General features: G+C 35.6%; 1 protein-coding gene across 1 annotated transcript; it reads right to left on the bottom strand.

Moving 5' to 3' along the window:
• Positions 1-3525: 3525 nt before the first annotated feature.
• On the bottom strand, positions 3526-14407 carry LOC132544217 (heat shock factor 2-binding protein-like). Its single transcript, XM_060207790.1, has 9 exons — positions 14393-14407; positions 12418-12550; positions 11076-11179; positions 10050-10199; positions 7726-7858; positions 6672-6795; positions 4612-4715; positions 3894-3997; positions 3526-3636 (listed from the first exon to the last, which is right to left on the bottom strand). The coding sequence occupies exons 1-9, from the start codon at positions 14405-14407 to the stop codon at positions 3526-3528; spliced, it is 978 nt and encodes a 325-aa protein (XP_060063773.1).
• Positions 14408-15054: the final 647 nt, after the last annotated feature.

Raw genomic sequence — 15054 nt, 5'->3', positions numbered from 1 at the left:
AGGGGTTGAGATTGGACCCTAGGGCTATTTGTAGTATAACTTTATTTTGTCTCTTCATGCCTCACAAGCAGATATATGGTTACATGTATGTAATTACAAGGCAGGGATCTCAACTGTTCAATTGTGTTATTAAGTTATAGCTTACACAATGTTAATTTCAGCCCCAGTACATTGTCCCATCAATTAGTACAGCAGCTTTATTTTCACAATTTCTATCTTACTCCTAAAGTCTCAGGTCATTTTATATATGAACCCCCTTCTGTAACAAATACTTCTGCCCAAAATTGGTTCAAATTTGTCCAATTGTTCTTGAGGAAGAGTCACATAAAGACAAAAGGTCATTTTGCCTGAAAAGTCATCTGACAGGCAATTCATTGATATCAGAAATTATCTGCACAAATAATGTTTTAAATGAAGCCAAGTTCCCTAACCAGTGGCTGACCTCACTAACTGCTAATTTAGATCTAATTTGATTGACATTGACAAGGTGCCTGGGACATGCATATCCTCATTCAGGACCCGTCGCCTCTCTCCAAACAGATTAACATTTGGAGTTTAGGAAATAATTGCCCGCTTAAAGTGATGATACAGACTGAATTTGATTGAAATCTACTCAGGCATTAGGGAAGAGAATTATTTTAAAGCAAAATTTCCCCTTTTGGGCCACATCCCCTTGTCCCAAGGTGTCAAATTTAGTCCCCTTACAATGGTTCCGACCAAGATCAAATCTTGGTTCAAATTTGCTGGAACGCTAAAGAGGTTTTAAAGCAAACTTTCAGCTATATATGTTTTAGACCAAATCTTTGGATGAAATTCTGAAATTGAGTCAGGAATTAAGGAGGAGAAGGGTCTTAAAGCAAAATTTTAGCTACTGTAAATTCTTTTTGGGATTGCACCCCAGTGGCCAAGGGTTGAATCAACATTCTGAATTTAAGAAATGACTGGCAACAACTGATGTTCCAGACCAAAATTTGCTTGAAATACTTTAAGGTGTTAAGGAGGAGTAGGTTATTTTGCATGGATCAGCTGAGTTAAAGATTTGATTACTGATTTTCCAACCTGTTACCCAACTTGTCAAACTGTTACTATTTCACGAAGATGTACTCCAAAAAAGCTTAGATAAGTTCATTAAATTAGAGTAACAATGTACAAAGCTAAGCTAAAATTCATTAAATTAGAATAACAATGTACAAAGGTTAAGTAAACTTCATTAAATTAGAGTAACAATGTACAAAACTAAAGTAAACTTCATTAATTTAGAGTAACAATGTACAAAACTTAGCTTAAATTCACTAAACTAGAGTAACAATGTATATGTAATAACTTTACTCGATGGATCATGGATTGCCAGGGGTGGAAGATTATCATGTTTTTGAGGATGATGATGATGATGATGATGCATTATTTAGTGTGTAACATAATAATATTGATTGTGATATATGAGGATTATCATGTATGGTGATAATAATAATAATAATAGTAGTAATGATCACATGCATTGTTGAATGTTGATGATGATGTTGATGATTCTTTTGAATGGAGTGTACTTGTTTGACAAGCAATGACTATATGTGCACCTGTAGTTGGATGTGTGAGAGGGTGTGAGTGTATTTGTCCTGTTCAACGTGTAAAATCTTGAAAAATAGAAAATTATAAAAAAAATAATAATAAAAAAAAAAAAATGTATATGTAATAACTTTACTCGATGGATCATGGATTGCCAGGGGTGGAGGAACTGACTCAAGTGTGTACTAAGGGTGATAACTCCCACATACCTGGTATTTGAAACTCGGGCTTCAAAAGAGAATTGATTGAAAATTAAAACATGATTTTTCAATGCAACCATTGAAAGTATTGTTGTAAATCTACCTATATAGTAAAATGCACTCATGATCTTTTGTTATAGTTTAAGAATTCTATGACAGTAGTCGAAGTATGACAATCCTACACAAACAAATTCTACTATTAAAATACAATGTACATATTATAAAAAAAATAATCTTATCAACAAACCACAAATCACAGAACAAAATTAAGGCTTTTGTTTCAACAACACTTTTGATTTTGGTGGCACGATCGTTTATCCATACAAAGTAAACTTTATAATTAATTAAGCAAAATATTTAAGATTTGATGAAGAATATTAAAGTCAACAAGAAGTGCATTGATGAGCCCTAATGGTCATCTGGCTATATATAGTTGGAAGTTATTAAATGGTTCAAACAGTTCAGAATATTTTAGCAGTAAAGGCAAAATTGCTCGGAATCATTTCAGGCAAGTTTTAGCTGATTAAACTTGCAAAAATTGTAAGGAAGTTAAATACACCTGTTAAGAAAAACCACCAATGCAAAACTGTTACAAAATGGCCGCCATGGCTGCCATATTGAACCTCTAAATAGGCCAAAAAATAACAACACTTTGTTGTCTTTCCTACCGTAACATTCCAACCAACTTTCAGCTTAATGGCATCAGTGTAACTTGAGAAGAAGTTTAAAATATGCTTTTCAAGATTGGTGCAATACTGGATTTCATACCAACCCGAACAATAACAAGGAGTCGCAAAGCTTGGAATTAACCCCCACACCCAGTTGTTGGTGTAAAACCAAAATATCATATATATATATCTATATACCGGTATAACAATTTGTGACGTCACTCTATTACATATTGCTACTATCATCTGAAAATCTAATACAGTGAAAGTGCTAGTGCAAAATGTAACATCTTTTGTCAATTATCAATTAAATTTTCTTGCATCTCCTCAACTTCAACATTTCATTTATATATATATATCAACCTTATAGTAAGAGTATATATGTTGATGTAGATCATGTATGTTTGACTGCTGATATTTGAATAGAGCTTGGTATTGTCCATGAACAAATTTATGCAACACTCTATAAGTCCTGGAGTAATACAAGAAACCTAAGAAAATGAAAAATTCAATAGAAACATAAAAAATACAAAAAAGAAAATGCTGTCAACTAGGGCACTAACTTAATGTATACAGCAAGTTTTGTGAAGTTGAGATCAACAGTTTTGAAGTTATAGCCCAGAAAAGCCGTCAAATGGATGGAGCTCAAATCAATATATTCCTTACAAATGCATTTCACAGGGGATGACAACACTTGGTCAAGACCATCTCAGGATCATTTCAGGGAAATGTCAGTTCAATCCCACTGTTGGAACTTGAGCAGTTTACACATAGCAGAGAGTGCACAATGATGGAAAAAACACAGTAGCTATAGGTCATTGTGACCCTTCTGATCAGATGACCTAATAACAGCGAGGTATTGACATTAAATACTAAATCAAACTTTGAAGACTGAGGTTCAGAACTGAAAACCTTTTTTTTTAAAACAAAGGTCATATAAAGCTCTATGAAAATTGGAGCTTAAAAACAGAGTTGAACTGGAGCTGAGTGAGTCACTTTTCTGAGTTGGACTGGAGCTGAGTGAGTCACTGTTCTGAGTTGGACTGGAGCTGAGTGAGTCACTGTTCTGAGTTGGACTGGAGCTGAGCGAGTCACTGTTCAGAGTTGGACTGGAGTTGGATATCAGAAATGATCTCCTGTGCCAACTGTTGTATTTCCTTACTTTTATCCTTTGTTAGTTGCTGTAAGACTGACATTGGCAGCTGAAAACATCACAAACTTCTCCAGTTAATTAAGATTAAATCATCATTTAATCACTTAATTTGGAAAATTTAACTGAAGACTCTGACATACATTAACTGTATTTCATATTGTTACAAAACATGTCTGCATTATCAATCAAACACAAGCAATATGAAAATTTTGATTCTTATTAATGTTTCATAAATTATTGCTGATATAGAACATGTCTTTAGATGGAATTTTCATACCCAGCTACTATCATTTAAAGAGTTCTTACCACTTCATTAAGCTCCAGTATGGCCCCAACACGAGTGCTATTATCACACAGGATTGACTGAATCAAACGTAGAGCATTTGTCTTATTCTTACTCTCCTTCTCATCTAAACAACCAGTAGAGAACATGAATATCAGTTCAGTATTTTCATGATTAAAGGTCTCTCAATTTTCATCTGAAATTTCAAACAGAGCAAAATGTAACATCAAACTTAAGAAATAAAAGCTTCCATGCCATCATGAGATGATAAAACAAACTACCATGTATGATCTAGGAGAGTCAACCTAGCACACCTGCTACCCTGTAAGATCCAGGACAGTAACCCCAGTTTGCCTCCTCTGGAATGTGTAACCTACCCTGTAAGATCCAGTACAGTAACCCCAGTTTGCCTCCTCTGGAATGTGTTACCTACCCTGTAAGATCCTGGACAGTAAACCCAGTTTGCCTCCTTTGGAATGTGTTACCTACCCTGTAAGATCCAGGACAGTAAACCCAGTTTGCCTCCTTTGGAATGTGTTACCTACCCTGCCTCCTTTGGAATGTGTTACCTACCCTGTAAGATCCAGGACAGTAAACCCAGTTTGCCTCCTTTAGAATGTGTTACCTACCCTGTAAGATCCTGGACAGTAACCCCAGTACGCCTCCTTTGGAATGTGTTACCTACCCTGTAAGATCCAGGACAGTAACCCCAGTTTGCCTCCTTTAGAATGTGTTACCTACCCTGTAAGATCCAGGACAGTATCCCCAGTACGCCTCCTTTGGAGTTGATATACTTGATTCCCTTTTGGTTGATGCTGATGTTGTACAATGCCATGAGGATCAAGCTGGAGATATAAATGTATTCAATATTTTCAGCACACTTTGTTGTATAAGCATCTTTTACCTTTTTTCCATAATACCCCTAACATTTTGTGCTGTTCTAATAAACAATAATCACAATAAACTTTATACAGGACATGAATTTGAATTTTTCATTTGTATTTATCAAGTTATAAGACAAAGTATGAAACCCAAAGGACTTGTATCTCTCACCTGGATCTTAACGTAATGATCTAGTAATGGTATACATGCCTACAGGTTGGTATTTCAAATATTTCCAAGTTACAGCCCAGTCACTTAGGTAACCTGTTAGGTAGGGCAAGACCAATGGTAAATCCTTACACCATGACTTCCTCAGTAAGAATCTATATTGATATAGGGTTGGGATCTCAATTGTTTCAGAAATATGACCAAGAAAATAAGTCCCTATAGAAGTGCCACACCAAATAGTCAATTCTTACACCATGATTGAGTTTTTCTCTTGATGCCTGGCAATGCTATGTATAGTCATGAGGTGGGGATCTCAACCCTTTCAAAGATATCACCCAAAATTTAGTCTAGAGGGGTGAGACCACACCCAAGGACCAGTTCTTACATCATGAATGTGTTTTCTCTTGATACCCATTTTTGCTATCAATGGTTATGGGGTGGGGATCTCAATTGTTTCAAAGGTTACTCAAGAAGTGCCTAGGGGTGAGGAAAGATCCCTTGGCAAATTCTTACATCATAAATGTATTTATCTCTTGATGCCCATTTCTGCTATCTGTGGTTATGGGGTGGGGATCTCAATTGTTTCAAAGGTTACTCCAGAAGTTCCTAGGCATGGGGAAAGATCCCTAGGCAAATTCTTACATCATGAATGTATCTATCTCTTGATGCCCTTCATTGCTATATTTGGTTAAAGGGTGATGATCTCAAATGTAGCAAAGATATAACCAAGAAACTAGGACCCCAGGGGCAATTCTTAGATCATGATTGTGTTTAACCCTTTATGCCCAGCTATGCTATATATATGGCTATGGGGTTATGATCTCACCTGCTTCAAAGATATAACCTATTTCCCCTATTGGGCCCCTCCTCCCCTCCTGTCCTTTGCACCCCTCCTTGCCTGTCCCACAGGAGGCTGCGACACACTGTTTATATGAAATTATTTCCCTTTCACCCAAACATGTTTCAGCGCAATTTGGACAAAATCTCATCATTCCTGCAAGAGGAGTAGGAATTTTAAAAATTTGCTCTATTTAATATTTTGGGCTCCGCACCTCCTGTTCCTTCGGGCCAAGCGACACCATTTATACAAAATGTATTTTCCTTCAACTGAATATTACTCACATAAAATTTGGGCAAAATCCAATCATTCCTGTAGAGGTAGGATTTTAAAGAATTTACAAAATTCCCCATTTCCGCCCTTCAGTTCCTGGAGGGTAGGGGGTGGGACACATCATTTATACGAAATATGTTTCTCTTCCCTAAAGGATGCTTCTGACTTAATTTGGTCAAAATCCCTTCAGTTGTTCATGACAAATAGCATTTTTGTAGAAAAGTTGACACTTAATTATGTTCCTTATACATAATAAAACAAAAAAAAAAACAACAAGGGTTGGGAAATTTAGGATTGGGCACAGGGAGTTCACTTTGCCATGGTAAAGTGAAGCATTACACTATTTTCATGCTAATTAACTTTTTCATCAATCTTTTTTATTATCACCATGATTCATTCATTTAAACTCATACTAAAAAACATATGTGTGAGAGGGGAAATTTAGGGTGGGGCATGGAGGGGGTTGGTCACTATACCATGGCCATGGCAAAGAGAGAACCCTTGCCTCTCCCTATATCAAAGTAATCTCCAGATATAACAGAAGACTGATGATAAGGGTATCACTCTGTATGCCCCCCTCCACCTCTATCTCACCTTAAAGTGTATGAAAATCTATAAACACATTATTCACATAACTTACTTTTTCAAACGAGCACTTTTGCCATTGGGAGCTTCAGATAAGACATTGAAGTAGGTGTCAATCACCTGTTGGCCATTTTGGTTTGTGATAAGGAAGTCTCGGCCATAGGCAGATGCAGCTATATCTGAAAATCATGTAATAAAATAATACACTTAAATTTCTTATAAGTAAATTCAACTTTATCACTTTTTTTTTTATCAAATATCAAGACATTTACTGCTTTTGACACATTGGCAAATATTTTTCAAATACATATTTTCAAATTTTTATGTGAAATGAAAACTATTATGACTAGTGTAAAGCTTGTGTATGTTACCTCACAAAATTTCTGATAGAATTTTTATAGAAAAATCTAAGCAATCCTCCGAGACACAATTAAATTGGCAACAGCAAACACCAGTTATTCCACAAAATGGATTTTCCATTTTAACAACAATAAACTCAACCTTTGACTTCTGGGTCTGAAAAGCAATTCTTTGCAATGCACTTTTAGTAAGAAAGCATTGTTTGAGTTAGATTTGCCCAAGGGAACCCAAGTTATATCATGGAAACCAATTTTCTAACAATAACCTGGACTATTGACCCTCGGACCTGAAAAACAATCCAAAACAAGCCATTTTTTTTAAAGGAAGTATCCTATGAGGTTTGAGTTTGATTGGTCAAAGAAATTTCAGTTATCACAGGGAAACTGATTTTTCCATTTATAGTAGAAGTGACCTTGACCTTTGACCTTCAAATCTGTAAAGACATTCCAAGAAACACTTTCAGTGAGGAAGTACTAAAGTTTGGGTTAGATTGGCCAAAGCAAACTCTAGTGTTCACATGGAAACTTATTTTCCATTTATAGCAACAGTGACCTTGACCTTAAACCTTGGGAGATGAAAAGCTACATACCCCAAGCAAGCACTTCCTTCAGGCCAGCTTGGCATAAAGTATGAGTCCATTGGCCCAACAGACTTAGAAATATTGTACAGAAACAAAAAAACAGACAGACAGACGGACAAGCTGATTACTATAGGGCACCCCATATTGATGCAGTGACATAATTACAAACTTGTGATGATCCCACAAAGTGCCAAAATGAACTGTGTCTCCTCCTGATCATCTTTAGGCCAGTCCACCTTGTAGGCTGAAACGTAGCTCTGTAGAGTGCTAGTCACCAGGCAGAGGAACTCATCCACTTTGGTCTGTTCCAGTAATGAAAAATTAATAGGTTATTCTTCTTTGATTAAAAATTTGATTTAATTTAATAATGAGTAAATGATGACATTTTAACTCAACTCAAACGAATATAGCCTTTCTAATGGTTTCAGGGAAACATTCCCTCCTCAACAATATCAATACTTAAACACAGACTATTCTATAATTACTCTGTCAGCCAAGAAATGTAATAACCTAAACTATGAAATACTGTAGCTTAACATTTTGAAAATTATAACAGATCTACACATTTCATTCCCGAATTCTTAGTATCAATGAGATTATTTCCCATTTTGGTTACACACATTGATCATGACATCAGTGATTTTAATCATAACGTCACCTGGAGCGAAATATTGTATCAAAGTTCCCAACAGATTTTATGAGACAGAAAAATCTAGCTTGGTATCATGAATAAGACTTCTCAAGAAATATGGAAAACAAACACATTAACTGACAACAGCTGTCAGCCATTTGTTTTTGCAATCAGTCTCAATGTAAATCTACATCTAAAATTTCAAAAAATCATTCTTACTGTACCTCCTACAACTATGGACATATTTCATCTGAATCAATGATTCAATACTATACATTGAAACTTTTTTCTGCATTTATGGAAATTGAATAGTAACTACATCACGTGTAGCTAGTTCAATGGGGTGTAACACCAGGCATTCTTAGCAAATTTGTCAGGTTGGAGACAAGTTTTATGGTATAAATAAAAAAAATGTAAATCAACTAAAGTGAATATGTAATTTGAAAAGAAACAAGAGGCCCATGGGCCTTAACGGTCATCTGACTATAAAGACCTATATATGAAAGAGGCAAAATAGGACTAAAATAAATTGCTTAATTACTCTACAGCTTACATAGTGACAATGTTGGTTCATCAAGACATTTTCTGCAGACACGAAATCATATTCTTTATACATGCACTACACCATTGCCATTACTCTGGACGTATTGTTTCTTGAAAAAGCAAGCTACAGGCCTAATATCATGACCCTTGGCCTTTCGGTTATTAAGAAGTTGTTTAAGCATTTCAAGACATTTGACCTCTGTGACCTTAAAAGTTGGTCCAATATTTATTGGAAGATTATGGAGAAGAAGTCATTTAAACATTTTAACACATTTGGTACCTGTGAAAGTGGGCCAATGTCATTCATATTACCAAAGTTGGTACCCCTACATCCTAGCATGCTACAGACATAATATCATCATCCTTGGCCTTTTGGTTATTGAGAAGATTTTAATATAATTGATCCCTGTGACCTTTCAAGAGGATCAAGGTCATTCCTATTATCTATGGGTTGAATCAACTTTCTGAATTTGGTTGAAATCCATTCAGTGGCATTTTAAAGCAAAATATTGCCTTATTTCATCTTGGGCCCTGTCCTTAAGTCCTTAGGGGTCAAATCAAATTTCTGAATATAAGAAATGATTCCCTATCCTCAATGATGTATTCGATCATTAAAGAGGTGTAGCATTTTGAAGCAAAATATTGTCTGATTACCCATTTTGGGATCCCACCCCCCACCCCCAAGTCCCTAGGGTTCAAATCAAATTTCTGAATTTTTAAATAATTGCCTATCTTAACTGATGATTTAGGCCAAAGCTTGTTGAAATCCACCCAGGCAGAAAGGAGGAGTAGGGTTTTAAATCTAATTTCAATACCTCTCCCTTTGGGATCACATCCTTCAACCCCAAGTCCCTAGGGGTCAAATCAAAATTCTGAATTTATATTTATGCATATTTAGGTTCAGCAATATATTTGACGTACTTCATCTATACCTAGGTTCTGGAGTTACATTGACCAATTTGTGGTCAATCAGCAGACCTGCATCATAAATAATCCATGCTCTATATATAATTACATGGTATCAGTTTAGGGTCACAGTCCCACATCATGAAGAGTGAAACTGTTTCAGCTCCTTTGAATAACTATAACTTTGACAAAGGACAAACCGAACAAACAGACGGACGGATGGACACAGCAGTGACTACTGGCATATATGCTCTCCCTTCAGGGGAGCATAAAAATTAAGGACAAGTTTGACACCATATTATTTCATCATTAGGGTTACTGGTATGTCATACATGTATATGTATTTCTAATGACATTAGGTAATCATTGACAGGTCAAGGTCGTACAAGCTATATCAGGTCAAGGCTACCTACCCCAACCAGGATAGATTGAATGCTCTCCTCACACCGCGACACTCTCCACAGAAGTGTACAACAGGCAGAGCCAAGACTGGAGCAGTAGTCAGATTGCTGGGAGAGCTGCTGGCTCAGGTCTCGAACCTCACATCGGAGCTGAACATTGTCCTGTAAATTAACATAATCAGAATCTCCATCTCAACACCAAAGATGGATATTGTCCTGTCCCTGTCAATACATTATAATATACCATAATGTCCAACATCACAACACAAAAGTTGTCCTGTCAAGACAGTCAATAATAACACATCATAATCTCCAACCACACAACACAAAGATGGTAATTGTCCTGTCCCTGTCAATACATTATAATATACCATAATCTCCAACATCACAACACAAAGATGGACATTGCCCTCTCCCTGTCAATACATTATAATATACCATAATCTCCAACATCACAACACAAAGATGGACATTGCCCTCTCCCTGTCAATACATTATAATATACCATAATCTCCAACATCACAACACAAAGATGGACATTGCCCTCTCCCTGTCAATACATTATAATATATCGTAATCTCCAACCACACAACACCAAAGATGGACATTGTCCTTATAATACATTATAACACATCAAATTCTCAAGCCCAATACTATGCGAACCTAGATATTGTTTTCATACAATGTTAAGCTCACACAACCTTACAACTAAAAACCCTATCTGCAATTTTTACAGTGTCAGTATAAACATGTTTAAGTCAACATTTTGAGACAGCTGGCCATGCCTTTACCCTCTAAATTCATCTTGCAGGATACATACCTTTATCCTGATATTTGTATTTACAATTTACTGCTGTTAACAAACATTATTCTATGATGACTTAAAAAGCTTGCTTTGCTTTTGGATAAAGAGGATAAGTAATTTCACCAAGATTTACATTTCAATACTTACTATGCTTACAACAAAGTTGCTAGAAAAAATACTACCAGTTTGCTTAATAGCAAACTTAACAATCTTTTTTTTTAATTTGGCCTAACCTGCTTTTCCTTCTGGCAATCTGTAACGGCCATCTCACAACGAGCCTTCCAGCGCTGTGTCTCTGTCACAGACTCATCATACTTCTGTTGAAGTTGGCAAAACTCTATAAACAAGATTTAAGAAGATACTCTGACAGCAGTCCCAACCAATGTATTAACTGGGAGTTTATTATAATCTTTCACTGTAAGACCTGTTAGCATACACACAAAATAATTAGGGGCATCATTAAGAAATATTTTTTCTACAATACCCGTATATTGGTATAAAGGCCTTTGTGAAAGTTTTCTCCAAAACTGAGCTAATTGGTATATTTTTACTTCACATATTTTCAAATCATGCAATCACAAAAAAGAAATATCAACCTAACCTCATTATCATATTTCATTCATGTATTGTTCATGTATGTCATACATTCCTATCCCTCTTTTGAATTCTGATCAAAAGAGCGCTCTGTTTCTCCAATTCTCAAAATTCTTCCTTTTCAGATATTGGTAGGATTCCCGATATTATGGATAAATCCATGACATTAGAAAGTAAAAAGATCCAATACATTTTGTATCAGAATCTTCTGATATGTTTTTGTATTTTAGCTGACATCTTATGTTCTTTTTAATATATAATAGAAAGTGTATCTAACCTAATTGAATCTAACATGTCTTGTGATGTGCGTCCTACCAGAGGAAAAATGTAGTGGTACAGCCATATATTGTTTTTTTTTAAAGTCACTCTCTTTAATTGTCTTTTAGTATAATGACGTACCAGAATATATTTCATTTTCAAACCTGTTAAATATTTGTATATTGACAAAGTTAAGGTATTGTAATTTTGTGTCACTGGAAAAGAATTAAATACATACATACATCTTTAAACTTTATCACACAGAATTAATTTAGCAACATAAGATGGAATGATAAGATATTCTACAATTTATATCAAGTGACTTTTCCTTCCATATGACTCTCAAAGAACTCTAAAATGATTATGTTTTTACATTGCCATGCCCTCCTTAATATATTATAGTCCTGAAATTACTGGCATCAAATCAAGATGATTTTAATAGATACTAGTAATGATCTGCATTAATGAGAATTTGGAAAACTGGAAAATTCATTTTAATGGATATTTCAAGTTGGGAAAAAAACTTGTTTCGTTCAATTTTTGAGCGTTATTCATCATTCAAACTCAACTGTTTACATGGAGATTTGAAATTGTAAACCCCATGTCTTTTGCGTTCAGAATTTGGCATAATGAGTTAATGAGTTTTGCAAGTCTGCTAGCTAGGAGTACATACTTATATAATATAAATATTTGGTTCAGCACCATATAATTACTTATTGATACCTGTTTCTAAATGGTTGATCTTGCTAATGGCAGTAGTTACACGTTTGTTGACAACTTTAGGGTAGGTCTGTCGGAGCTGTGTGATTTCAGTAGCAAGGCGTGCCAGGTCATCTCTATGTACCAACACTCTCTCCTATATCAATGCGAAATTATCATCACAATTAGTCCAAAAAAGTACATCCCTTGTCATTAAGGTGTCAAAACAGGTCCCATTACAACACTTCAGTGTGGTAATTTTAACAGAATCATGAAACAAGAGTCACATAGGGCCTGCATCACTCATCTGATTACAGTTTGGATTTTGACCGTTTCCCAAAAAGGCAGAGAAAGAAGAGATTTTAAAGATTTATTGCTTTCCAAGTTCTTTCACATGATGCTTCAGGTCAAAATCCTTTAATCCACGAGAAGATAGATTTTGAAAAACTTAAACCATTTCCCGTCTTTGACCTTAGCCCTTTTCATACAAAACTGAGTCAGTTTTTTGTAATTTCGTAGACAAAAATCCCTTAACCAAAAAGGAAATGTTTTTTTAAATCTTCACCTCTAATAAAGCATGATAGGCTTAGATGTGATGTGTCTTCTTCATAACGGTGTTCGCCAAACTTCATCGGATAGCTGGACATAACCAGTAAAGTATGTAGTAACATCAAATGTCCAGTAATGCTTTGATCAATTTTCAGCAACATAACTTTTTATTTTCCAAATCAAAGCACAATGACAACATTCATCCTCAGTCAACTGAAGCCAACATTTATGATAGTTCGCTGCAGATTACACACTTTCCTCTGCTATATAACATTTATCTACTATTCATGTCTTCATTTGCATTCTATGGACATTCCAAATATAGTTCTGTACTCCTGATGTTGTAAATGCATAAAGGAAAAATGTGCATTATATTTACTGCTGTTTCTTGTTTATCAATGCGGAGATGTTTTCTAACTTGAAGTTTCATGAATCTAGGGGCATTACAAAGTAATGCTTTAATTAAAATCCACATATAATAGGAAGGAGTAATGCAAAAACACCCTGCCACTGCTGGAGTTTGAACTAGTGACCCTTTGGTCTGTAGCCAGACACATTATCGCTCGAAATTCTGATGCTTGTAAAGCAACCTGTACTCTCAACTTCTACACTACTCCCTCCTTTACAAAGTCTTTGACCCCCAAGGCAACAACAACCTTGGTTCAATATCTTTAAGCATCTCAATCTCCTATAGTTTCTAAGCTTGGAATGGTCGACGGCACCAAATGTGTAATAGGAAGGAGTAATGAAAAACACCCTGCCACTGCTAGGGTTCTAACCAGTGACCCTTCAGTCTCTAGCCGGACACTCTACCGCTTGACTAAAGGGAAATTCCCACTAGCCAAGTCTAGTAAGGTGACCTGTACTCTCAACTTCTACAGACACAAGGAAATGCTGATAAATGCCTAATTATTCTTAGCTTACAAGCCACAAAGACGAGTGTAATAGTAGATTTAAGCTAAAGAGATATAGCTGAGTATACATCAGTTGATCATTACTGCACTGAATGTAATGAGAGCTTAATTCTATTGGGAGGAAATAAGGACATATAATTGATTTTGAAATATCCTTTATTCATGAATGCTGGCGAGTTTAAAGCACAAAATCACCACACACACTGGTTCATCGGTCTGCATCAGCGACTGTTTTGCAGATAATAGTTTTTATGGTCCACACAATCGTGACGGAAATGTCAAAACATCGAGTTTGCCTTAGAATCATCTCAGAACTGGTCCTTGAAACAGAAGCTATTAAAGAGCGTCGCCGATTTGTTTTGGTAAAAAAGATTCCTTGGTCTGGGTAAATTTGATCGTTAACCTAGAGTACCGAATGTCCTGTTCAGAAGCTGGAAAGATTTTTTTTTCATTTGGAGATTTTGTGAACCTGTAAAATTCATTTTTGGTTTGCAATAGTTTTTGATTACCTGCCCAATGGCCTACTAGAATCTTACCTCCGTTTTGCTCATGGTCTGAGTTTGGATTTCCCGCTTAAAAGTAATTCCATCTACTATCGTAAACCGGTCCCTGTTTTGTTTCACGACATCTGAGCCAAACAGTTCCTTCAAAAACTCACAAAACATTCGAAGACAATAAAGAATCTGCATAATTTCATAGGCGGATCCAGTTAAGAGGTCTTAGCAATATGGCACATCAATGATAACTTACGGATAACTCGGCTGAATGCCGTATCATTATTATTATCATTATTTGTAATCGCAAAAAAATCAGAATCAGACCTTATTGACTTGTATAGCTGGCGTTAAGAAAACGCGGCTATTATTAGAAAATTTATCATAACATATGTACTTTATATTTCAGTTTCATTTGTCATGATTGGTCCGCTGTCTTAGTTATAATGCCATCCATGATTATTTGTCGAACTCGCCGCGGAAGATTAAAACGATTTTTAAAATACAGAAGGGTAATCATTTATAAATGGAAACGCATTTTTAACAATATGTTGATTCTGAATGTCACTTTATGAATTTCATGATTTCAAAGATGTTTTGAATCGTTTTCTGAGACAGTTTTTATTTATTTATCTAACAACAAACTTCAATCCCCTGACTAAATAAAAGACTTTATTTTGTTTGAAAAACTGGTCGATCGACGT

The sequence above is a fragment of the Ylistrum balloti genome, unplaced genomic scaffold, assembly GCF_031769215.1.
Source record: "Ylistrum balloti isolate Yb309-2 unplaced genomic scaffold, AGI_CSIRO_Ybal_v1 Utg369782, whole genome shotgun sequence".
Classification (NCBI taxonomy): Eukaryota; Metazoa; Mollusca; class Bivalvia; order Pectinida; family Pectinidae; genus Ylistrum; species Ylistrum balloti.
The sequence above is the reverse complement of the archived record's forward strand: the minus strand, read 5'-3'. Positions and strand labels throughout refer to the sequence as shown.